This window comes from Poecile atricapillus, chromosome 2 (genome assembly GCF_030490865.1).
Source record: "Poecile atricapillus isolate bPoeAtr1 chromosome 2, bPoeAtr1.hap1, whole genome shotgun sequence".
Classification (NCBI taxonomy): domain Eukaryota; kingdom Metazoa; phylum Chordata; class Aves; order Passeriformes; family Paridae; genus Poecile; species Poecile atricapillus.
Window position 1 is genome coordinate 63,824,203 of NC_081250.1, and position 25,555 is coordinate 63,849,757.

Consider the following 25,555-nt stretch of genomic DNA (forward strand, 5'->3'; position numbering starts at 1 on the left):
TTGCTCTGTAAATTCAAGTGCTACTTTATTTACTTATTTAGAACAATTTCCATATGGTGACATACCTTGAAAGAAACTCAGAAACTTGTTGATGTAGTCAAACATCTATTGACATGAGTCAATGAAGTTAAATAAATGTCATTAAAAACGAGACAAAAGGCAAATATATATATAGATATCTCCAGCAGAATGATAGTGATCATCACCATTTGATCAATCTTCCCTGTGAGTTATATCTGCAAGTTACTTTGAGGTAGCGCTAGAAAGAAGCTGTTGGTCCAAGAGCATCCCTGCAAAAAGAAACATTCACGGCTTAAGTACCATTTAAGCTTTCTGAACACTTTTCAGTCTTCACTGGTTTTTAGCCTGTTTCTTTCTCCCTGTTCACTGACTGCAGGATGATTAAACCCTCAAACCATGGTACTAAAGCTTTTCTGTTCAGAGAAGTGGAAAACAAAAACGTTACTCTTCTTCAAGAAATAAGTGGGTTTTAGGTAAAGGCACTATCTATCACAGCTAGGTAAAAGAAGAGTTTATAAAACCAAGACAAGATATTCTTCAAAAAAAACCCTTCATCAGACTTAAAAAACCCCACAACATTTCAGCTGGGTAAAACAGACAAAACACAATGAAAGTGAGATAGCGTGGTGTTGAAAACATTGCTCCCAATACTTTTTGTTTTATGTTTCTACTGCAATCAGCTCTTGGTAGAACTGAGAGCAGGCATCTGTATGATGAGCATGTTGAGGTCTTTGTGTAAGCTCGCTAATGCAGGTAGTAGTTGGACCATCGCTGGAAGTTTCCTCAGTTAGAAGTCTCAGCAATGAATGCCAGCAGATCTGATGAGCTCACTTTTTCCCAAATTTGTGCTTACACCAATACAGAGAAGTTTTTTCAGTGTGCCTTTACAGTAAAGAATGTGTGCTGCACACAGTACCCTTATCCCACATATGCACTCCTAACTGGTAAACAGTATAGACTAGAAAGCATCAGGAGACAAAAAACAGAGAGCTATTTAAAACAGTATCACACGGGCTGCAACCAGGAGACTCCCTTCTTCACCTCACTTTTCTTCTGTGCTGACTAAAAAGAATATATTCCCCAACATTTCTCAGGTTTGCAGAACTAATGGCCCAAACAACCTCTTTCACTGCTTTTCATAAACAGTATTTTCACTATACAGGTACTTTACAGGCCAGAACAGAAGGTGCATGTCTGAAAACAGTCTCTAATGCAGAGTGTGGAGACCTTGCTAATATTTCAAATCTGCATAAATATGAATACAGACTGACTTTTGAGGTTTATGTGCTGTGGTGATACAGTACTGATTAAGTGAAATCACACAACTACATGGGCTCCTCATTACATAATTCACACATGGATCAACCTCCCAAAACTTAAAAATCAGTGGATGCTCTATAGGATTTCTACCAAGCCAACACGCATCTTTAGCATCTGATAACACAATAAAAGGTTTCCACAAAGTACTTGCGGTAGCTTAAGTATGGTGTTAGGTAACACTATGCAAAGCAGGATATGCACTTCAAAGCAGGAAGCTTCCAGGTCTGTGCCCAGGTTATAATCTTCCAGCTTGCGATGACGATTCTTGCTAGATACAAAATCCTTTGCCTAGCAACTGGTTAGTACTACCAAGCTTAGGCACCACAGCTGTGCACTACAACTCAAGTGACATCAAATCCAGCAGTTTTGAAAGTTTAACACCCCCACATCCAAATTCAAGGGGCCTGCACCTACTATCTTGAGTTTCCACCCTTCTGCAATCATGTGAAACTACTCTATACAGGCACGCAAGTAATTCCCTTTCCCATCCAGATTCTCTTTGTTTCATTTATTCCACTTTCTGTCACATTCCCATTAATAATCTCCCTACTATGCCCCTCCAAAGACTGACCAGTTCACACTAGGGAAACATTCACCAACAAAATCCCAGTATTCAGCCACTTTGCAACTAGTTCTCTCAATGCAGGGAAGCAGTTTCTAAGACTCTGATAGTAATCTCCCTGCCTGAATGAGGGGATTTTGTTTTCTCTCCTTCTACATACACAATGCACAAAATCCAGGAAGAAAGGAGTTCCTGTATCACACCGAAAGACCTTTCTAGTTTAGAGCATCTGTATTTCATGGGTGGGACTTACAAAAACACAGTCCCAGCTGAAATTAAACTGTGAAAAGAGGGAGGTTTTGGGGAGCAGGTAGAAGGGACCTGCTATGCTAAGTCATCACTCTGCACTGCAGTACTAGTTTCATATTTAAGAACAGCATATAGGTTATGACCACCACTTAAATGCAATTAAGTCATTAAAGAAGAAAAAAAAAAAACCAAACCTGCCATCCTAGCAATTATGGTTTAGACTGCCCCCAAACACACATGGCAGTATCAAAATGCCTTGAGTAGCTCTCACATGTATTAGCCATATGATAATTTCTACCACCTTCTCTTCAAAAAAGTGTTATTTTGTTTCCAGCCTGAAATTTACTTTGTGTACATTAAGTAGTAACAGGAGCTTAAGCTGTCCCTAGGACTGGAAAACACTTTCAGGTAAGAACAGTTTAGAGGAAGCCACTCAGAAGTCACTGTCTTAAAGCAGAACTTTCTTCAATGCCATCTCACCTAAGCTCTTTTGACTTCAACTGAGAACTGCCATCCTATGAAAATGTTATAAAACTCATCACTATGAAACATCTAAGCATGAAGACTGAACAAATAACAGAGGTTTAGGATAGCATACAACTTAGTTGAAGAAGATACTGGGATACTTTAATTCCTGACAGGTTTTCCTTCCTCCTTTAAACCACACTGTTTTCTCCAAGGATTTTTATGTGTAAGAACAGGTATTATATTACACCAGTTTCTCTGCTGTAAAGGGTCAGATGAGAAGACTAACAAGAAGGGCAAAAATAAAATTATCACTATCATCCTTAGTCTTTGGAATGTTTGCAGCTACAGCAGCTCAAAGTTTACCCTTCTGTATGTCAAAACTGTACAGCATGTTAAGAGCTTTTAAGATTGCCTAGGTATCTTGAAGTACATGAGAGCTAGTTCTTACTAGTGCTGATGCCCATACCAAAGACAGGTGAAATACCCCTACTGCCTCCAGCTAAACTTCACAAGCCAGAAGAGAAGGTGTTTCGCATATGTCAGTAAAATCCCTTGCTGGCCAGTTTGCAGAAACAAAATTTTATTTACACAGGCAAGTCTATCTTTAGACCCCATTGAACTCTTTACATTTCTAGAATATTTACATGATTTCAAGATGCTCCAAGTGATGAACAAAATAAAACAAATTACAGAAACTGCCGAAAGCATAGCAAAAAAACCCCAACCTATCATTGTGCTTTAAAACTTATGATCTAGAGTAATGTAGAAGAAATGTAATTTTAGCACCTTGGTTATAACGGTCATGCTATATAAGACACTTAAATAGCAGAGGGGATGTCAGAAGTGACCGTATCCAGAGGTTGCCAGTGACAATTCATGAGGGCATCATAGAGTTCTTCACTTGTCTCCATAAATTGTCTGTTCATTTCATCAACATCCAAGTACAGCTGTGGATCTGAAAGTAAAAGCCCGGTAAGTAAAAGTGTCAGGACTTAGGAGACTGGCACACAGAGACCTGAAGTAAAAGCCTAATAAAGCATACTTTAGGTAAATTTAATGCTTTAACAAACTTAATACATCTAGTGGAATGTTTATTCACCTAGAATTTTAACGAAGCTAAAAAGTCCAGCTTCTTTCGGAATCAGCGTATTCAAATGCTAGGACTATACTGGTACTTCCACATGAAGCAGAGATTTAGGGGCTAATTAAAATTTTTGGACACTATTACAAGATGTGTCTACTAATGAGCTAAACATACAATAATCTTAGCAGAATCAATACAATGATACAGCAACTTCTCCAACAGACTGTTCTGGAAAGAGAATGAAGGCAAAGTTACAAGAAGCCTACTGCAAAACATCATTGACAATGTCCCATTCTACTTGACATGGTGTACACTATTGGCTTTAAAATCCTACCTCATCTTACCTATAGCCCAGTCTTTATCCAATAATCACTGGCTTATATTGTTAAAGGGCAGAACTATGGCTAAATTCAAGCTGCAGTGATAGAATTATCATTACCTTCAGTTATTAGGTCATCATTGATTTCAGTCATAGCTGAAGCTTCCTAAAAAAAAAAATAAAAATCATAGTCAGTTTCAGAAAGCATCACAAATCCAAAATAATTTAATGCTCCCAAACATTCCTCTCCTTCCACAGCTATAAAATAAGTAGGAGCAGGTGATATTTGTTGGGGAAGGGTATTTGTGTGGGATGTGTGTTGCTTTTTTAATGCTTTGGTTTTAGTCTTTTTGTTTGGTTAGGTTATTTTTAAAAAAAACATTGTATAGTTCCACTTCAAAGACACTTTTGAAAGTTGTAATTGATCAACTGACTGACCTAGACATGATCACCTTACAACAATTCTTTATTTTGCTTTAACCAAAGTACATCAGAAAAACAGGATGAAACACTACAAAATCTGCTGTCAGAACTGTTATTTATGCAGTAATATTTGTTCACGTATGTCAAATTTCTAATTCTACAGATGCACTCAAGCACGTAAATCCAAAATGCTGAACATAACCTTCACGCTTGCATAATAACTGATTGCATAATTTCAGTTTTAGGACTTTCTTGTGCTGATTTACGCAATCCATATGACTTGTTAGTTGTCCTTTTTTTTGTAATTAACTGTGTAGTATCTTTACCTCAAAAACAGCTGGAGCCATAACAGCATCTCCTAAAGAGCAGTCTCCAACAGCTTGCATGCTATCATAGGGAGTATAGGAGCTGTAGTTGTAGTCAGCGTAGGGATCGTAATTCCACTGCGAATAGTAGTTCTGATAATCTTGGTAATAATCATTATAGTTGTATGACTGGTACCGCTGGAATTCTGCTTTCAGTCTGAAACGTGAGAAGGTATATATAGTTAAGAGTTTGAAAACAACTATAAATCCAGTTTTGAAGTTAAACAACTTCACACGCTCCAAATTTATGAGGAAGTTTTTCCAAATAGTTGCCTAAGTTTTCTGTCACAGCACAATACCTCATGTTTATAAGGAGAGCAAATGCTCACCTTCACCAATGGCAAAAGTAATTACTTCTATGGATTAACCCAAGTTACATTTATCTATATTCAGTTTTGGTATCTGTTTAAGCAAGCTACTGATAAAAAAATGCTTCATTAAGATCAGAGACCTTTACCAAACACTGCTGTTTTAAAGACACTTGAAACATTTAATTAGTCCTTCCATCTTTTGTTCTGTTAATATGAAATCATGTTATTTCCAGAAACAAGGGGCAAAATCAGATTATCTGTTTCAGAGCAGCACCTGACACTGCCTGTCAATTTACCATGTCTACCTTCACCTTCTCGTGTTTTGGTCCATGAACAGTTGCCAAAGCTTAGCTGTCAGGTGAAGTCAGCACTGCCATTATCCAGAATGAAGCCAAAGCAGCAGAAAAATTACAAAATTCATTAGTTATGAAGACCAAAGGGCCAGGTGATTAGTTTTCACTGTTTTCCCTTTCCTGAGCAGATTTTTCCCCAGGGACAACTTCAAGTTGGCTAATGACAAGTACCACTGAACAAGAACAGTCTGTTCTAAAACAGAGATATACTCCATGGAAAACACTGGGATAAATCAGCTACACATTGCAAGAAATCCCCTATGCTTAGACATTTCCTCACTGATTACATACAAGCAGACAATCCTATGTTTGCAGTGTCCAATGTCTCTACCTCCAGCTTCCTACAGAAAATTCAGATTGGGGCTTTTTGTGAAGAACACGAACTGAAGGAGCTCAGAAATGGTTTCCATTGGTAAGTGTTGCTGCTGGCGATGAATAGATCACATGGACACAGCTCGAGGTGTGGTGAAAGGAAGAGAAAGTTTATTTTTCTTTCCAGGATTTATAGGCTTCTGACCACAGCCAGGGATTGGATGATCAGGATAACACTTTCTCACTGCACTGGCCGTGATAGATGTCCATCACAAGACGTGTAACGGAAGGAATCTATACCTATCTCTATGTTTACAGTTACTGTCCTGGGAAAGTCTTAGAAAACTATGTCAGCAAGCTCAGAAGCTGAGTTTTCAGGGCAACAGTAAGTGACTTAATGACAAACTACTCTGATGGCTGGATTTCTGGATGCTGTGAGAGCATAGTACTCAGCCAATCAGAAACAGGTGTAGATTAGTGGTCTGTATTTTAATACCTGCATTACATTTTTGCTTCATTACTGTGAACCTACACATACAGTCTAATAAATAGTTACTTTATTGTCTTACTACTGTAGTAAACAAATTACTTCATAATGTCTCAGTCTTCTGCTTCCAACTTCTCTCCTACATCCATCTCTGTAGGAAAGAAAAAACTGAAAATACTGCTGACATTCTTCTGGATAGCAGAAGTGAGGAAAACTTTCTTTGGGACCTCATTTTCAAAGCAAGTTAGTCAAAGCAAATCTGGACAGGGCTCTCTTGGGTAAGGGCATTTCTGTTCCAAAGCAATGAGGCAATATCAGCAAAATTATCCAGGGAAGATAAGCAGGAGCTGTTATTTTTAGCCTTCTAACACACAAGCTAACCTCATGAATATATACTGAAATGGTTCCACTGAAAGTTCTTCTTGTCTGTATTCTGGATCAAAGTTTATCAAATTTGATATCAAGTCTCTACCTGGATTGTTTTAAATGACAGAGAACTGAGATGGCAGAAAAAAAAAAAACCCTCTCAAACCAAATCAACTTAAAATTTCCTGCTGCCCTAATGACTTGAGAAGCAAAGAGTAGTATTCTAAACAAACTGTTCAATCAACATCTCCTTTGGCTTCTTCTCCTCCTCTATATTCTGCATTTTTCCACTAAAGTGTTACCTCCTCTACCTACTTTAAAAACTAACAATGTGCTACCTTGTCTAAGCCAAGGGGAAAGGCCTAGAAAAAAAGTTTCCTAGCATAAAAATGAACACTTGATGTCCCTTCTACCTTCTTCAGGCCCAACCATGAAATACTTAGAAATGCATTCAGCTTCGCTACTGCAAGCATTAAGGATGGTCACAACAGCAGCTAAGCCCAACTTATACAATCTGGCTAGACTTAAGAGTTGGATTTCCTCAGCAATCCTCAAAGAGGCTGATGGATCCAGACAGGCAAAACATAATGGTTCTGTGGTTTTTGACTTTGCATTGTGTACAGCCATTATAGCAAGGGCCACAGTCTTCACAAAGGCAAAGCTAAAAGAATCTGATTATTTAGAATTACTGTATCAATGCACAACTCATTTTGTTACCTTTTAGAAATTCCTATGCTCAGCCGGATTCGTTTTCCCCCCAGACCTGGTGCATTCTGGCAGTCTTGCAGTGCCCTCATCTGATCACCTTGCTCACCAAATCTGACAAAGGCATACCCTCTACAATTTTCAAAAGGGAGAAAACAAGTTCTAGTATTCATAACAGTTACAAAGCCAATTAATTCAATTTCTGTCCTCATGAAAACAGAAAATAGTAGCTACTATAGCATCTATTGCCTATGTAACCTCTCAACATGTGCACATGCACAGAAGATGCTTTAAGAAAATTAAAAACTTGGGCCAGAAGCAAAAAGCTTTGTTGACAGCATTAAGATGCAACTTGCTGAAAGCCAGAGAAACAATACATGTTAACAGCTATCTGTGTAAGTAACCAGATTCTCCATTTTTGCACTTACAGCAGTTAATGTATCAGTATTAACCCATTTCTACTGCTCTACAGCTCTAACATTCTTTCTAAATTTGCTCTCTTCCTTCCTCTTTTTTTTTTTCTTTTGAAGTTTCTTGAATCAGTCCATTACAGCCAGTGTTTTCTGAACACCCAACTCACTCATCCCCATTTCACTCTCCAACTGGTCACTGTACCTTTATTAGGCTTTATTCACTGATATTAGAAGTTCCATCTCCCAACCACCTATGATTTGCTAGGCCTTATACTTCTCTTCCACACGTATAAAGGGAATTATTTTGTCCTTGGTACTGCACATGACAAGTGGACACGCTGCTGTAGGTAAGCACAGATGTCCATGCACAGCTCTCCCTTCTCCCACCATCTAACCGCTTTCATGCAGATATGCATTTGGCTGAATTGAAGCTTAACATATTAACAGCTAAAAATACCCATAAAGTTTTAGAAACACAAGGATCTATGTTGTTAAACAATAGCGCCACAGGCTAATCTCTCTCCCTGCCTCTGAAGAAAATTCAAAACCAGTTCAAATTCAAGTTCTTACATATTACTTACAGCAACAAACATACTGACAGCATTAACACATTTTCATAGGCATTACCTGGAATATCCCAGCAGGTCTGTTGCTATTTTGCAGTCAATACATGAGGGATACCTCTTTAGGAAATAGTCATAGAGCTGAAAATCATCTACTTCTGGAGTCAGCTCCCCAACAAATATTGAATAATCAGGTCTTTAAAGAGATAAGAGAACCACCATTGAGTTTGAGAATAATACCATTCATTTCAGTATTAAAGTCCCTAACATACAAGCAAGTAGCTATTACTGGACAAATAAGGAGGCAAAATACGAAGAATATTAACTGCAAAACTCTGCTGAGCAGTGTACAGAACTGTAATGCCATCAATCTAGCAAGTTCTCAGTTTCTCAGAGTCCATTTACCACTTTTGCAAGCATTTCAATAAAGATTCAAATTTATTAAAGAATCTTTTTAAAAGGTGGTTTTAAGATTATTTGTTAGCCTGAAGGGCAGGACACCCAAAAATACCAAGAAAAAAATTTTAAGTTACAGCTAGAATTCAAAAAGAGCCAAGACTATTTTGACATCACATCTCAAGTGATTATGAGAGACAAACTAAGAAAAAATATCTTCATTATTCAAATGGCAATACAATTCCATTAGCAATACTCAGTGTACAGGCACCAGGTGTGCCATTTCAGATTTTTAAAGTAATTGATGGCATTCATTAGTCATTAGCAATTTAAAACAGATAAAGGGTCAGAGGTGCTCCTTTCCAAAGGTCTTTACCTGGTTGTGTTAGTACTACTAGGGACAAACTCTATTCTTCCCGGTTTTATTTTGTTCTTTTTCTTCCGCTTCTTCTGTGGCGTTCTCCACCAGCTGTAGGCCTGGAGACATTCTCTTTTTTTTGCCATCAAGTCCTGTAGGGAGAAAAAAAATCGCCTTTATAGTATTTAGCCTCATTTACATTCCTCCCTCCCACTCCCCATCACCACAGGTGATTTCCCCATATTCACCTTGCCCTTGAAAGAAGCCTGGGGTCCCATTTCTCCCTCCGCCTCCCATGAGGGAAAGCAGCCTCTGGGGAAAACGCCTGGCAAAAATAACAGAGCCAAAGGATTGTATGAACAGCCATATTCCCCTGACTTGTCAAGCTGGCTAAAGGATTGACAGCTTCCTCTGGGAATTAGGGACAAACCAGACAGCCCTTTGATGCCGGCCAATCCTAAATGTTAATTAGCTTCAGGACTGGACAGTGTTCCGCTTGAGCTCCAGGATGCAAAAACCCCTGCTGCAGCACAATCTGCATGATGAAGAGGCAGGGAAATCGTCACTCTTGCTAGAAGGGATCTCCGCTGTCCCTATCTCCCCTCACCTAGGAATTCTTCTTCTGTGAGATGCCTCTCCTCACTACCCAGCAGTGAGTCACTCTCCCAGGCCAGGAACAACAAGAGGCCAATTAATGGAACTTAAGGAGAAAGCAGACCAGGAACAGGCACTAGCTTGGCTGAGGGAAAACTCAAACGCAGATGCGAGGCCAGGAAGAGAGAGGCATAAAAAGTGCCTCTCAAGGAAGAATAATTTAAAAACTAAAAAAAAATAAAAAAAAGGAAAAAACTAAAAAAATCCAAAAACACAAAAAACCTAAAACCCCAAAAACCACAGTTCAAAAAGGAAGTGAGTGGGGCAACTACACAAAAGAGGAGGGGAAACAGCCTTATTAACACCAGTTGCCTCCCTCAATTAAGATTCTGAAGAACAAGGACCTCCAAAAATATGAGTGATGTTCCACAACATTTACTTACGCAGGCTTTAATGTTCTTCCTCTATAGCATCTCCACATGTATCTTATATAGAGAGTGTTATGCGCAAGGTCCTTCAGAAGAACTCGCGCTCAAATAACGCAAACTGCCAAGCTTAATGTAATGCTCCCCCAACCTGCTTGAGTTGACACAATTAAGTGTCATGAGGACAGCCACCAATTACCACATTGCCGGAAGAAATCATAAGACTAAAAGAACACCCAACTCAGAGCAAGCTAGCTATGTCAGCTTTACATTTATTAGGAATTCTGAGTATGGTTCTGGAATCCATTTAGGCACGGCAAGCCTGTATTTCTGACTAAATGATCTTACCTGGGTTGCCATGGTTCAAATTGTCTTCTGTCTTTCTTCAACAGTATGACTGCACAGGTTCAATTTATTACACTCCTTCAGCTGAAAAAATGTGAGGGAGAAAAAGAAGATGAAGGATTTTATCCTGAGTAATTGCTTCCAAATATTTTCACCCCACCATATGATTTAATGTTATTAATTCAGAACTTATTTTTTTGTCACTGCTAAAAGAATGGCGATAAAAAGGATATATGGCAAACAGGATCATGATTAGATGTAATCTTCACTCTCCTAAACTGTAATAGACCACAAAGTTCTCCCACTGTCCAAAGCACTAGTAAATTCTAGAGATCTTTTAAGTCATCTATACCCGACCCTTAATTCTGAAATACCTACACATTTAATAACCGAGTAATCCAAAATAGTTAAAAGAGGCAAAAGATACAGGCTTCAGTATGTTTTGTACAACCTCTCCTGGTTTCTTCCCCTTTTAGGCAAATTTAAATTTACTTGTACCACGAACTTTGCAGCTGAAAACAAGCAGCAGCACAGTGGTACTTCCTATATGCTAAAGAACACAAGAAATAAAAGCAGGATGAGGACATAGTACAAGCAAGCATGATCTTTCTTGGCACCTTTTCTCCTCCCTCTCTTGCCTGTTCCACATGCACATTTTACTCATTACCACCAAAACCAGAAAAGAACATTTTACTGCTTTACATTTACATCACCAAAACAGTGGACATACTCTCCTGAAAAGATATGTATCTTTGTTGATCCAAATATCCATTCTTTAGGCTTTTTACCCTAGTCATCCAACAAATATAAATCAGTGCAAAAATCAATTTCATTTGCAAAATATTCTGCATTTACTTTCACACACAGGTGTTCTTCACCCCTACTGATTTTTTACATTTGGTGTAAATCCTGTGTAGATACTTGACTGCTGAAGTTCTAGTCCTCTTTTCCGCATAAGAATTTATGTAATGTTTTATGTCTTGGCTGATTAAATCCATAGCCACATAATGCAATAAACACAGAGCATCTACAATGCCTTAAAGGCTTGCCTGCAGAGCAGTGCAGCTCAGAGCACTATCTCTGAAAATGGATTAGGCTAACTTGACACAGGATAGCCATAAACCATAATTAGAGCATCCATGCATGCTGCTGTTCAGAGTAACTATGGACTTCATCCCCACAGCCACTGTGAGGCCAAGAGAAGAGTCAAGTAGAAACAAGTCCTTAAAATACAGGCCTAAAATGCTGGTACAGTTAGCATATGCTAAACTGAGCACATGCCAACTGATAGTGTTCATTACAAAGAATTAACGGCACCAACTTCTTCCTGTTGAGAGTGGTCATTATTAATGCAAATATCAGTGTTCCTCTAACCTTAGTTTTTAATAAAAGAAAACAAACTCCTCCACGCTCTCAACACTAAAATACTGATTTTTGAATTCACAGCTGTGCAGTAACTTTTTTTTTAAACTTACCACTTTTCACTTGTGCAGACCTAATGGAAGACGGCAAAGCAGAGCACTCTTGCTGCAAGAGGCTATCAGGAGGCAAGTGATACAACTGCTTCTCAGTTGGTTATCACCAACTTTTATGCAACACCGGTTTTGTATGCCTCTCTGTCCAATATTGACCTTTTCACTAGAAAACAAAAACATTTTAAAAGCAGTTAAAACAGCACATATCAATATAATGTATTTTTTACGTTTGCTTTAACTATAGCTACAGTCACAGCTAGCTTTGATTTAAGCAGTGGGGCACATTCAGTCTCCAGAATTCAATCACATCCTTAATTTGATTACACACACATCATAGCAGCTTTTTATTTTATTCCACTTTTTTGCATTATTGCGTTCATACGGGCAAAAAGGTGGGCGAAGCTATCCACAGCCTGATTTGCCCGTGCAAACACCGCTCACCCAGGCAGCGGGTAATCCGCCCCCCTTCCTTCAGCACTAATTTCGCTCACACCAGGCTCTGGGTCAGGGCACGGGGATGAGGAAGCCTCCCAGAGCTCTTGGGGCCGGCTCGGTGACCCCGGCCGAGCCCAGGCCCGAGCCGTGACGCATTTCTCTAACCGAGCCACTCGGCACGACGGGAAGAGCCCGACCACAAGTGCGCCCCGCCCGGCCGCGGCCCTCCGCAAGCGGCCACACTGGCGCCGGGGCCGCGCTTCCCACTTATTGTACTACGCGATAAGAAATTAAGTAATGAAAAAAATAATAGAACAACCCGACGAAATAACAACAAAAGCCGGCGGGGCCCGGGGCTAGGGAGGGGCTGGTTCCCTGGATGCCTCGGCCCAAGCGCCGCCGGGGCCTCCTCGCCCTGAGGGAGGAGGGAGCCCCGCGGCCCCGGGGGAGGGAAAGGACCAAGCATCCCAGCCCATCCCACCCCGCCTCGTTCCCAATAGATCGCTTCGCGCCCCTTTTCCCCGCTAGCAGCCCCCGAGCCCGGCCACCGCTCCCCCCCTCCCTGGCGATCCCGGCACTAACGCCTCTCGTCCTCCCCGCCGCCATCACCGCCAGCGCCGCTTCCGCCCCGCGAGGCCCCCCCTGCGCGGGCTGTCCCGCGCGCAGCCTGACCCCTGGCCGCTACCTCCGGCGCTTCCCGCTCCGCGCCGGCTCCCGCAGGATTCTCCTCCCCCGCTGGGAGCGAGCGCTGCCGGACGCCAGGCGCGGGGCCAGCGCGGAGCGGCGCAGGCAGCGCGGCGGACGGGCGGGCGGCGGAAGAGCCGGCGGGAGCCCCGGGGCGGCGCCGTGCGGAGGCGGATGGAGCTGGTGGCGGGGTGCTACGAACAAGTGCTGCTGGGGTTCGCCACGCGGCCCGGCCAGGTAACAGGAGGGGGGGGGGGGAATGGGGCGAGGGAAGAAGCACGGAATCACAGAACGGTCTGGGTTGGAAGGGACCTTAAGAGGCCATCTAGTTCCAACCCCGTGCCATAGCCAGGGACATATTCCACGAGACCAGCGCGTTCAGAGCCCCATCCAGCCCGGTCTCGAACACCTCCAGGGAAGCGTGTGAGGGAAATGCCCCATCCATCCCCCCCTCCCCAGCACTCACCGTCCCGCCCGTCCGCAGCCGCGGTTCCGGCCGCCGCCGGGGCTCTTAAAGCGCGTTGCGGGGGCGGGGCGGCCTCTCCCGCGGCCTTTGCCGCCGGGCTCGGCCCCCTGGCTGCCCCGAAGGCTTCTCGGGAGTGGCGGAACCTGCGGGCAGCCACGTGGGTGCGGGGGGCCGCGGTGCGAGCGAGCTCCTCCCGACGTGGCGCGGAGGATGGATGGGACGTGGGCTGGGGCCAGGTGGAAGGCGTGTCTCCGGCCTGCCGTGAGGAAAAATGAGAGAATCCTTCTCTCTTGCTCTGGGGATTTGTCTCTGTGCAGAGACAGCTTCGTCAAAGCTTACGGCAAGGGGTGGTTTGCACGCTTAAATCCTTCGGGGTAATCTCCTAACAGCATATTAACTCAGTAAGATCTCATTATGCTTACAGCTAAGTATAATTTCTCCCCCTGTACTGGTGAGGCCGCACCTCGAGTGCTGTGTTCAGTTCTGGGCCCCTCAATTCAGAAAAGGCGTTGAGATGCTGGAGCAGGTCCAAAGAAAGGCAGTGGAGCTGCTGAAGGGTCTGGAGCACAAGTCCAATCAGGAGTGACTGAGGGAGCTGCGGGTGTTTAGTCTGGAGAAAAGGAGGCTCAGGTGGACCTTATCATTCTCTACAATTGCCTGAAACGTAGCCAGATGAGGCTTGGCTTTTTTGCTCAGGCAGCCAGTGACAGGGGCAGGAGGACATGGCTTCATACTGTGCCAGCAGACATTTATGTTGAATGTTAGGAAGAATTTCTTCAGAGAAGGGGTGATTAGACATTGAAATGGGCTGCTCAGGTGGGTGGTGGAGTCACCATCCCTGGAGGTGTTGAAGGAGAGACTGGATGTGGCACTCAGTGCCATGGTCTGATTGACATGGTGATGTTCCATCATGGGTTGGACATGATGATCCCAGAGGTCTTTTCCAACCTATTCAATTTGGTGATTCTGATTTTTAAACATATACTTTTCCAGCTTTTGCTTTAAAAAAAATAAAATTACAGGATAATGAAGTGGAAGCTTTTTAGGGTAAGCTTGAGAAAGACCTGTTTGTTTTATATTTGCAGTCCTGGACAGTCGCCCCTGATTTTACACATCATGCCCACTCTGCCTCGTTGTCAGCAGTAGCGGTGAATAACAGATATGTGGTCACTGGGAGCAGAGATGAGACAATCCAAATCTATGACATGAAAAAGAAGATAGAACATGGGGCACTGCTACAGCACAATGGTAATGGAGCACTTCTTTGTTAAAAAACATTAATGATAAAAAATTGTAGCTGAAAAACTGGTCTTTGCCAGAAGAAGAAAACTGATTTTTTTTTTTCCTAATAAGTAGTGTAGTACTGTAAGTGCTGTAGTAGTGGTGGTGTTGCAGCCATGATGGTGTAATGATACAAACAAGGTAAGATTTTGAGCATAAAAGGTAAAAAACATTATTTTGGTATAAGCTCAAAAATATTGCTGCTTCTTTAAGTTATTTGCAGTGTTAACTGGTTAAGAAGTTATGACCCACAAATGGCTTATGTGCTCTTTTTCTTCTATCAGGACAGTTTATCTAGACCATGCCTACTCCCAGTTATGTCTTTCCTAGTGTTACTGTCCTGTCAAAAGTGTGCATGAGACACAAAAAGGAGAGAGTTTGTGTGTGAGAGCAGGCTGCTGCTGCCAGAGGAGTTAACCTGGTACATTTCTCTTTGTATGTGCTGCCTGAATTCCAGCAGCAAAGTACATGATAGAGTCACAGAACAGTTTGGGTTGGAGAGGATCTTTTAAAGGCCGCCTAGTCCAACCCCACTGCAGTGAGCAGGGACATCTTCAACCAGATCAGGTTATGCAGAAGCCCCATCTAATTTTGCCTTGAATGTTTCCACAGGTGGAGTGTCAAGCACATGTCTGGGCAACTGTTTCAGTGTATCACTGCTGTCCTTGTAAAAACATTTTTTTCTTATATCTAATCTAAACTGACCCTCTTTAGTCTAAAACCCGTACCCTTTGTCCTATCACAACAGGCCCTGCTAAAAGATTTTTCCTTATCTTTCTTATAAGCACCCTTCGAGTACTGGAAGGCCACAATAAAGTCTTCCTGCAGCCTCTTCCCAGCTGAACAATTCCAATTCTTTCAGCCTTTCCTCACAGGAGAGATATTCCATCTCCCTGATCATCTTCATGGCCCTTCTCTGGACTAGCTTCAACAGGTCCACATCATTCTTATGCTGGGGACCTGTTGGAGCTGGATGCAGTGTTCCAGGTAGGGTCTCAGGACAGCAGAGGCTGTTCAGAGGGGCAGAATCCCCTTCCTCAACCTGCTGCCCATGCTGCCTTTGATGCAGCCCAGGACACGTTTGGCCTTGTGGGCTGGAAGTACACATTGCTGGCTCATGTCCAGTCTCTCATCCCTCAGCAAGCCGAAGTCCCTCTCAGCAGAGCTGCCTTCAATCTGTCCACCTCCCAGCCTGTGCTGATACCAGCTTGCACTGTGCTTTGTGGAACTCTGAGGTTCTCATGGCCCATTACTTGAACTTGTTCATATCCTTCTGGATGGCATCCCATCCCTCACCACTCACACAGCTTGGTGTCATCTGCAAACTTGACAGTTTGGCTGAGGGTGCACCTTTTGTCTATATCATTGGTACAGTCATCTGTTCTTGGCTGTGCAAATAAATCTTCGGGTCATTTATAGCTCAGTTTTGATTAATCAAAAAGATCCAGGATCGAGACTGAGCATGGTAGCTGTATTTAACTCATGTAAGATATATCTGGTGATTACGGGGAAGCAGCATGTACAGTCAATTCAGCTGTGTGTCAGGAGCAGGGCTTTGATATGGGAGCATTCCTATCACTAATAGAAGCTCTCTGCCATATCTGCCACAGCATTTGGGCACTGCTGTGACAGAGAACAGACCAGATGGAGTTCAGATGTGTGTGGGTAAAGGGTGCCTGATAGAGCGTATCAAACTATTGAATAGAGCAAGAAAATTTGAGGGCTTTTTTTAAGAAATACTTAGGAAATAATTTAGATTTTCCCAAGGTTAGGGTAGTAGCTGGCATGCCTTGTTGGAAGAAGCTTTTCTGTTACGTTGTATGTTCTCTGTTAATTTGTGCAATAACTGTTTGGTGTGTACAACAATGTTAATTGTATTTCTAGGCACAATAACTTGTTTGGAGTTCTATGGGACTGCACATTTACTGAGTGGGGCTGAGGATGGACTCATTTGTATCTGGAACACAAAGAGATGGGAATGTCTGAAATCCATTAAGGCACATAAGTAAGTTTCTTAATCATATTCACGTACGTTTTCATGTCTATTTTCCTTGTAAATAATATATGTGACTAATGTTTTGTTTTTATCAGGGGACATGTGACATCTCTTTCTATTCATCCGTCTGGGAAATTAGCTTTGTCAGTTGGAACAGATAAAACATTAAGGTGAGTAAAAACTGATGAAGGAATGCTGAGAATCATAATTCAGTAACTCTTAATAAGGTGTTATAAGCAGCAATTCCATGCTGGGACTAGGCCATACAACAGTGATAAAACATATTTGTTACCAAGTGGTTCAAAGATCCATTGATTTGTCTTTTGAAGTTCTAGGTGCCAGCTGTTCATACCTTCTTCTTGTGAGCTCTGACTCTTCACAAGTCACTTGTAGATGTATAAATACGTTTGATTTTAGAACACAATTTGCCTAAACTTTTGAAAAGTGACAGGTTTTGTTTAGTGTGATTTTTCACCTGGAGTGTTTCCATGTTGCCATAGATACCTGTTTTATAGATATAAAATGCTATTTTAACAGCATAAATTGCTATTGACCTCCTTTTGGGCTCAGTATTGCAAATGGTGGTTTAGAAAATAAATAACACAAGTTCAACATTATAGCATGCAAGCAATATAGGAACTCATCATTTTCTCTTGCATTAAGAGGGCAGAAAAGTGCATAGAGAGGCTTAAAAGCTTCCTTTGGGTGCCTCATGTCAGCAGATTGGATTTCAGTTTTGCTGTGCTGTTTTTAACCAGAATGCACATTACCTGTTGTTGTGTTTCAGAACTTGGAACCTTGTTGAAGGACGATCAGCCTTCATCAAAAACCTGAAGCAAAGTAAGTTTATCAGTCTAAATCCACTAATTAAGTGCAATTTGATAGTTTCATTTTTTGTGTAAAGAAAGGTTGACTGAGTTAATCAAGTCAGCTGATTACCAACTTTCACAATGTCTTTTTACACGTGCAGGCAAGCATATGTAAGCTCATGTCCTTAATAATAATCATTTAGCAAAAGGAAAACATAGTACCACTAAAGTAAATAATTTTCTTCTTCGAAATTTGAGGTCAGAGCATTTAAATAAATGTGTTTTAGTTTGTTTTTCTTTACATGATTCTCATAATCAGAAATATACGCTTAAGAGCATAGCTGTTTTTTCTAGTTTATTTGATTTTTCACTGAATATTTTCTTAGGTCTAGGTAGAAAACAGTGTCTAGCAGCTTCTAAAGATTCTTACTTCTAAATTCTCTGTATCAATGTGTACAGATGCACACATAATTAAATGGTCCCCTGATGGTGAGAAGTATGTGACCGTGATAACAAACAAAGTGGATATCTACAGACTTGACACGGCTTCAATCACTGGCACTATTACAACAGAGAAGAGGATTTCTTCACTTAGATTTATTACAGTAAGTACAAAAATGAGAGAAGTTGGGAAATTAACTGGTTTGAAACACATGAAATTAATCACACTTGCATTTCTCTTTTCCCATTCCAAGGATTCTATCCTTGCCATAGCTGGAGATGATGAAATAATTAGGTTCTACAGCTGTGACTCTCAAAAATGCCTCTGTGAATTTAAAGCTCATGAAAACAGGTATTCTGTATTTGTTTACTATTTAAATTTTTATGGCAATGCTGAGTCCTCTCTAAAGTTCAATGGCTTGTAATGTTCAGCATATTTTGCTTTTGTTTTAGTATAGAAAGTGAATTTATTTTATGTGTTAAATTCCAAACAGACTTGTTTGCTTTTTGTATGAGCACAAGTACTGTGCTGTCCATGCATGTTACAAAAACAATAAGGTACAGAAGAAAAAATATTACTGTTCTAAATTTCTGTGTGTGTGTGTGTGTGTGTGTGTGTGTGTTTGTGTTTAACCCCTCTTTACTGAATCTGATTCTTTAGAATGCTTCAAAAAAACAAACCAGTTTTTTTCAGTTCAAACAATAGGAATGTGATCATATATTCTGTTTTTGAATACCAAATATTTGTCCAAATGTTTCTTTGAATTCATCAAAACACAAAAGCATTATCAGTAATGTCACTGATGTGTCTAATAGTGTATGCTTTAAAGTATTAAGGACTTCTGAATTGAATCCCAATAAGCCTAGGAAAGGCAAATGTTCCTAATATAAATTACAGTACTCAAAGCAGATCTAAGTTCCTGCCTGTCACTTGGGGTTTTTTTGTTCAAACTGATTTTTTATACTGTTGCCTGTTAATCTTTAATTTCTCTCAGCTTACTGAACTGTGATGCTATAAGGTAAAAATGTTTTCCTTTTCACAGAATAAAAGATATTTATAGTTTTGAAAGAGGAGGACAGCATGTTATTGTTACTGCATCCAGTGACGGTTACATTAAAATGTGGAATCTGGATCTTGATAAGGTTGGTGTATTAGACTGCTTGTTACATTTAAGAAAATTAACAGAACCAGAATTGCAGACAGTTCTTTTGTAAGAGTTCATTTTAAATCACTGAGGAAATTTTACGTGAAATGTGGATAAGACAATCTACTTCCATGTTACGTTCAGTAGACATGTATGTCTGTGCACATATATTTAGGCACTCATATTTTTTAATCTTTGTTTTTTTTTAATAAACAAACTATAAAATCTAATGATATTATGAGATCTCATCTCCACTTTACATAAAGTCATGCTTCCCATCAGACCTAGCCAGGCTTATGACTATCTAATCAGTTATGTATGTTATGATTATGTAATTAGTTAAGGACTGTTGTCAATTTTTGTAATGTTGATGACTGTTGCTACTCTTTTAAAAACACAAAGTCTGGTCTGAGCAGGGGAAGGTGGTTTTTCATGTCAGGGGAGGAACTTATCCTTTAGAAAAATTCAAATACATAAATGTACTGTGTACTTTTATTTCCTGTATTTTCAAACAGTTCTGAGTAGCACAGTTCAACAAAAATCATGTCTGATCTTTAAAGGTTATTGTGTTTATTGTTTGCTCTTAAAATCAGAAGTAGATTTTTAAAATTTATTGCTTAGTTACAAAGGATCTACTATATTTTACAATAAGTATCTTGGATAGTTCATATAATTATTTCTCAACATATATACACTTCAAATCTGAATTTGCCCGTTTTTAACTTCACCCACTCTGATTATTTTATACTTGTAAGTGCAGGAGTGAGCTCCCTCTTTCCTTTTCACCTTATATTTCTGTTCCCCGTGGACAAAACTGACAGAGTAATCAGGGAACTCTTTACCTTTCCATGTAACACTGTATTTATTTTGACCAAATTCCTTTCTCCTGCAGGCAAAGTTTTGCATAACTGTGTGGGCTGCTCTGTCCAGCTCTGATGGATAGAATATCCTAATACAGTAGTTTCCAGTGGGTTGATGGTGTTAACATTGCACATGTGTCTGTGACACTTTATCCCCTGATATCTCTAACAGAGTATTTGTATTCCAAGAGCTGAGTGATACAATTGCCTAACAATGAAAGTGGGCAGTAAGATGTCTTCTCACTTCAAATACTTCATTACATTTAACCAGAAATAAAATAAGGTTTAAATAATCTTTTATGTTTTCTTCAGATTAAAGATGGGCCATCTTTACTGTGTGAAGTCAATACCAAAGCTAGGCTGACGTGTCTTGCAGTATGGATTGACCAAGCTTCAGAAATGAAAAAAAACTCTGATAAAACTGCAACATCATCTCAAGGTAACAGAACTTCGTATTTTGAATTGTTAATGTGAAATGGAATACACCAAGTTGGAGGTTTCTACTATATCCATTGGAAAATGTTCTGCTGTTTTCAAGAAGTGGGGGTATGATGCTGGCAAGTGATACAGATACACTTACCAATCTGATGGTGTCTCAAGCCCATATGTTTGTTGGAGAACATAAGAACTCTTTTCACTTTTATTAAAGTTTTCTTTCTGTTTACTGGAATATACTGAGGAACCCACTGTGAAGCTTTTGAGACAGATAAGAAAATAAACAGTTGGTAGAATTGCATGTCTTGTTTTCCTATAAGCAAAATAAGGCCTGAGGCCAGTGTAGCTGGGCAAACTTACAAAGTCTAGCTGAGATTTGTTTGGGTTTTCTGCTGTTGTTTTCCTGCATTGTAATCTATTTACATACTTGATCTTTATATATTTTAATTTTACAGGCAAAGCTAGCATAAATGGAACTTTACACTGTAAAATAAAAAGCTATTTAAAACCCTTTTTTTAAAATAAGATACAAATAAGTCCTGTGCCATTTAGACTACAAAGACTGGACATAAAGATCAGTGTGAATAATTCCTTGCTTTTTTTCAGAAACAGAAGATGAAAAATCATCAGTAGCCGTGATAAACAAAGATTTTTGGACTACTAAAAGGCTTAAAACAGCAAAAAGAAAGAGAAAAATTATTCCAGGGAAACAAAAGCTGAAAGTTCCAGTGCGAAAGAAGAAAAAGAAACAGAATAGCTTGGCGTGAAGGCAACTACTTTCTCTCCTGTATCTACCTGCAAATGCTGATGTTGCCATAGTTTTTTTAAGAATGTAAACCCTAACAGGACATATACCTCTGATCTGATGTGCTGTTTAAAAGTAATTCATGTTCCTACCCTAAAAAACTTACAGATCATTCTGGGAACTTTCCCTAAGTGAACAAAGCAAAAATAAATTCATAATATGTAATGTTTATATTTTTATATTAACATTACCATACTTTTTTTAACTGGCTCTGAAAAAGCCAGCTAAAATAATAAAAACAGTTGCATTTGTCTCAGTTACATTTTTGTTTCACTTAAATGCATATTAAAAACATGTACACATTTTCATTTTAGTGGTGACAATGTTACTGTTCATTTGACTCAAGGTATGTTCTGCCTTTGTCCTGCATTTCTTTTCCAACTGTAAAAAAGAACATGTTAAAAATTACTTAAAATACGATGATCATATCCTATTGTAACACTCATGGAAAACAGCAATTTCTAGTTCTTGATGTGGACTTATACATGGAGTTTATAAGCACAATGTTTGGATTTTTTACTGTGTTCATACTGAATATATTTAAATTTTTTAAAAATCTTTGCACCCATGGTTCACATGACTGAAACATTTTGTTCAGAATACGATACATAATTTTAGGTGGAAGAGTTTATGTCAACAAGGTTTTACCTTTTGTTCCCCTTCCCACTGTATTTTTTCAAGTCCTTGATCTAAGCCATGTTGTTAAAAAAGAATTATATAACACTTGAAATTTTTGCCATCCCGGTAAAATGTCACTTATCTCTTTTGTTTGCACTTAAACAAAAACTAAATTCCTGACCTTCTCAGTCAGTGGGAACAGGAATTTATCCTATGCCTTATAGCAAATATACAGTGGGAAAAACAAATTTGAGCCGGAGAGAACAAGGTAAAAAAAAGCTGAACTAAATGTTTATTTTAAGGTGTAAGGCATGTTGTTTTCTGCACTACTAGAGTAGTCATTACTATTTCTGTTTTCAAAGAGTAATTGGAAGTATGCTTTATTCTGATTCACTTCATCCATTCCTCCTTATTTGTGCAGCAAGAGAAAAAGCAGAGAAAATCAGAAAAAAAGATGGAGCCAAATCTGGAGACAGGAATGCAGGCTGGTTTAGGGATATAAAACAGGATGTAACTCCAATTCAGCTCTGTGCTCTGACACTGAAACTAAATAAGCATCATCAGTGGTGTTGCAGAATTGTTCAGTAGCAGTGGCGGTAGCAGAATTGTAGCAGTAGCAGTGTTATCTTGGAAGTGGGTGTCCATATTTACCTTCTGTAACTTCTGTTTTCTTTACTTAGATAAATCATCAGAGCCCCTTGTTTGGATATTTAATATAGCGATTTATGCAAGTTCAGTTTAACTCAGCAATAAAGGGATAAAGTTTGAGTTCACACAGCTTTTAATTTTAATGATACCCTAAATGTCTGTTCACAAACACATGCAAATAATATAGCATGGTTTCCCATTGATACTGATATTCAAATGGTTTCTTGACTTGATAGAAAGGTGCCAAAACAGATTTTTAATTCATAAGGCCTCTATGGCAAATATAAGATGCAAAAAGTATAAGCTTAAATAAGGGAATTGTGTACAGTGATTTCACTTGTAAAGTGTTTCATCTATTTGATATTGCTTAGCTTATGTCCTTGTCAAAATGTCTGCCTCTACTAAACCAGTTTTTATTGTTTGAATTTTTAAATATATGAGCTTATGGACACAGTTATCATAATTGCAGAAGCAGGTTTACAGAATCACTAGGAAAAAATTCAGTCTGCACATAATTTTAAGATTAAAAAGCAAAAATTCCATCGAATTTGGGTTCTAAAGTCTGGACTTAGAAGTAAGTATTACACACTTGTAAAAATCCTACAATCCCTGTGTAATAAATAACAAAGAATTACACATCTCATGAGACCCAGAACAATTTGTGGAGACAGAGAAGAACATTCCTTAGGGGAAAACCCGTATTTTTATACCATGAATGAATACTCTGCTACTAATGAGTACTTGGCAATTTGTTGTTTTATCTTTGTGCGCATCTTCTTTTTCAGCACAGTATCCATTCTAGTTTTCAGGGAACTGCTTAGAATCGTGGAGGGGAGGCAGTAGTGCAGGGAGAGGAGATGTCAGCGGTGACAGCCGTCGCTATCAGAAGGGGTGGGCGTGCGTGACACTGGGAGAATAGATGGAACCATAGCTGCAAGAAACAGCAGCTCGGGGACCAGCATCTCAGCTGAGCCCCAGGTGAGTTAAACAGCTCCAGCAGCTGTGGATTTCTTCCAGTTTTCCTACTTCCCCTCTTGGGGAATCCCTGTGCTGGATCATAAAGCAGATGCCAGTAAAGCTTTAACCTCATAACTATTGCACAGCTTGAATTGAAAAGGAAATCCCATCCAGTATAGCTTAGATCCCTTTTGGCTGTGGCACTTTGCACAGAGGGAGGAAATTCCTACTTAAACCACAAAGGAATTAAACTGCTCTCCACTTTCTCACCATTAGGCTAATTCATAAAGATGGACAAAATTTTAAATGCAGCTATGGAAAACTGCATTTTGCAGAAACTACAGGCCTCTCATGTTTTATGCATTCTATTATGAAGAGGAATCAAACCCACTCAGTTTAGGGATCTGGCTGCAGGAGTACTTTTCCTTTCTATATGGTGAAAGGTCCATAGGAAGGAAATGCATGAACAATTGGAATAAAATCATGGAGGACCATTTACAAGAAGAAAATCAGTTTCAGTACTCGGAAAGGATAAACAGTTTAGCTTTGTAGGCAGTTATAAACATCTCTACATTTTTCTGGATTAAAAAAAAAAATCAAAACATTTTATTTACAAGATGTTTTCCATCTCTCACTGCTGCATAACTTCTAAGCAGAAGACTGCTTTTTCTGGTGCACTAGTTTGTAATTTGGAGGTCCTGGAAACCCCCTAAGTGTTCCATACAAGAGCTATACTGAAATTACTTACCAAAGCTAGAGGCAGCCTGTAGGCTGCCCAGAGTTGTAGCCCATGCCACACCAAATCCCAGCCCCAAATTCTCAGCCGTACCACGTAACCCCACTTCTGGATGCGGACACAACTTCAGCTTTGCCCCTCCCTGAGCATGAGCACACAACCTGGTCTGTACTGAGTCATTTGCAGGCACCGGGGCTTGCTCGGGCATCCCCGACACCCACCCCTCACCGTGCCGGGGGATTCCCGGGAGCTCTGCAGGTAGCTGGAAAGACACCAGCGCCTCCTGCTCCGCAACCCCCGGCTGCGGGGAGCACCTTGCCCTGCCTCTTGGCTGGGTTTTTGCTTGGGTTTCGTGCTTGGGGCTTCTTTTTCCCTCCTCAGAACAGCCGGAAAAGGGAAGCTTTGGGCGGTGCGCGGCTCCCTCGCCTCCCCTTCCGCCGCCCGCTCCGCCCCGGTTGCTGCGGGGCCGCTGCGCAGGTGAGACCCGGCCGTGTCCCTGTGCCCCGGGGCTGCCTTCCCAACACAGCCGCCTTCATCTCCTGGGCTCGCCTCAGGGCTTAGGCTTTAGGCTGGCCTTGCTCATGGAAATGCCCGCCACGGCAAAATGCTTTGCTTTTTTTTTTTTTTTTCTTTTCCCTCCCCTGAAAAAGGTTAAGAGGTGCTGATCTTCACCCCAATTTTGTCTTCCAGTTTTCGGCATGGCAGTGGACTGGCTCGGCTTTGGCTACGCCGCCCTGGTGACATCCGGAGGGATCATTGGCTATGCAAAAGCAGGTAGGGTGCCGAAAGGTGCTTCTGTCTCCCTCCCCCTTACCCCCCACCCCCTCCTCCCTCTCCCCAATAACTTGGTGTGAGCTGGGCAGCTTTTTACGAAACCCTCCTATCTCGAAGTTGACCCATATGTAAATTTTATCGGTTTGTGCCATATGCTGATAACTTGCTGCTGTTGGGGTGTGGTGGATTTAGAGTTGAGCTGGTGCTTTGGGCTGATAAGGCCATAATCTGCTTTCTGGTGGATGCTGATATCTGCACTGTGCTCTTTGGGTGAACTGTCATAGGTTTGGTTCAGAAAGGCTTTTTTCCTGCTGTTTAAAATACAAGCATTCTTGTATGACATAAATCACCACATTTCCTCCTTAAGAGATTTGTTCCCGTTTTAATCTTTGATGATAACAGTATACTGCAAGCTGCAGAGAGCTTTCAGAACTTTCTTTTGTGGAAGTAGAGCTGAACAGTGCAAATCAGTCCTTAAACTTGTTTCTCTTCTGGGCTCTGCATCATAAGCTTACTCTCTGACCTACTACTTTCATTTCCTGGCCTCTTTC

At 40.6% G+C, this 25,555-nt stretch overlaps 3 protein-coding genes across 18 annotated transcripts in view; 2 read left to right on the forward strand and 1 right to left on the reverse strand.

Annotated features, from left to right (window-relative positions):
- LOC131575422 (tRNA selenocysteine 1-associated protein 1-like) lies at window positions 1–24,374 on the reverse strand. Of its 11 annotated transcripts, none has more exons than XM_058830894.1 (11): window positions 13,500–13,638; window positions 11,915–12,077; window positions 10,443–10,523; window positions 9,324–9,400; window positions 9,094–9,227; window positions 8,386–8,517; window positions 7,358–7,477; window positions 4,773–4,968; window positions 4,144–4,189; window positions 3,407–3,575; window positions 1–290 (listed from the first exon to the last, which is right to left on the reverse strand). In XM_058830894.1, exons 4-10 carry the CDS (start codon window positions 9,351–9,353, stop codon window positions 3,439–3,441), a joined length of 795 nt encoding a protein of 264 aa, XP_058686877.1. In that variant the 5' UTR covers window positions 9,354–9,400; window positions 10,443–10,523; window positions 11,915–12,077; window positions 13,500–13,638; the 3' UTR covers window positions 1–290; window positions 3,407–3,438. The 11 variants fall into 11 exon arrangements, with proteins under 11 accessions (XP_058686877.1, XP_058686879.1, XP_058686881.1 ...); XM_058830896.1 differs by lacking the exons at window positions 1–290; window positions 13,500–13,638 and adding exons at window positions 17,547–17,606; window positions 24,243–24,319 and having other exon boundaries at window positions 3,184–3,575; XM_058830898.1 differs by lacking the exons at window positions 1–290; window positions 13,500–13,638 and adding an exon at window positions 24,243–24,374 and having other exon boundaries at window positions 3,184–3,575.
- PAK1IP1 (PAK1 interacting protein 1) lies at window positions 13,137–21,531 on the forward strand. 4 transcript variants are annotated; one of them, XM_058830887.1, is made up of 10 exons: window positions 13,137–13,270; window positions 14,585–14,747; window positions 16,665–16,785; window positions 16,872–16,946; window positions 17,564–17,616; window positions 18,045–18,190; window positions 18,281–18,378; window positions 19,070–19,169; window positions 20,344–20,470; window positions 21,073–21,531. In XM_058830887.1, exons 1-10 carry the CDS (start codon window positions 13,208–13,210, stop codon window positions 21,231–21,233), a joined length of 1,107 nt encoding a protein of 368 aa, XP_058686870.1. In that variant the 5' UTR covers window positions 13,137–13,207; the 3' UTR covers window positions 21,234–21,531. The 4 variants fall into 4 exon arrangements, with proteins under 4 accessions (XP_058686870.1, XP_058686872.1, XP_058686871.1 ...); XM_058830889.1 differs by lacking the exon at window positions 13,137–13,270 and adding an exon at window positions 13,744–13,873; XM_058830888.1 differs by lacking the exon at window positions 13,137–13,270 and adding an exon at window positions 13,754–13,900.
- The window catches only part of LOC131575423 (transmembrane protein 14C-like), a 6,970-nt gene continuing 4,674 nt past the window's right edge, over window positions 23,260–25,555 (forward strand). Inside the window, exons 1-2 of one of the 3 annotated variants that reach the window (XM_058830905.1) lie at window positions 23,260–23,515; window positions 24,921–25,004. In XM_058830905.1, the coding sequence (XP_058686888.1) occupies window positions 24,929–25,004 (76 nt within the window). In that variant the 5' untranslated portion in view covers window positions 23,260–23,515; window positions 24,921–24,928. Of the gene's footprint in view, window positions 23,516–24,349; window positions 24,489–24,514; window positions 24,708–24,920; window positions 25,005–25,555 lie in introns of those variants that run through there. The other 2 variants (XM_058830906.1, XM_058830907.1) reach the window with 2 other exon arrangements.

Bases quoted from the DNA above. Each gene is read 5' to 3' on its own strand.
- LOC131575422 (XM_058830894.1), bottom strand. From the start codon at position 9,353: ATGGGACCCCAGGCTTCTTTCAAGGGCAAG. The intron at 7,478-8,385 runs GTAATGCCTATG...TGAAAATTGTAG, and splicing joins GACCTGCTGGGATATTCCAG to AGGGTATGCCTTTGTCAGAT. The intron at 4,190-4,772 runs GTAAAGATACTA...TTTTTTTTTTAG, and splicing joins TGGCTCCAGCTGTTTTTGAG to GAAGCTTCAGCTATGACTGA.
- PAK1IP1 (XM_058830887.1), top strand. From the start codon at position 13,208: ATGGAGCTGGTGGCGGGGTGCTACGAACAAGTGCTGCTGGGGTTCGCC. The intron at 13,271-14,584 runs GTAACAGGAGGG...TTATATTTGCAG, and splicing joins TCGCCACGCGGCCCGGCCAG to TCCTGGACAGTCGCCCCTGA. The intron at 18,191-18,280 runs GTAAGTACAAAA...TCCCATTCCAAG, and splicing joins CTTCACTTAGATTTATTACA to GATTCTATCCTTGCCATAGC.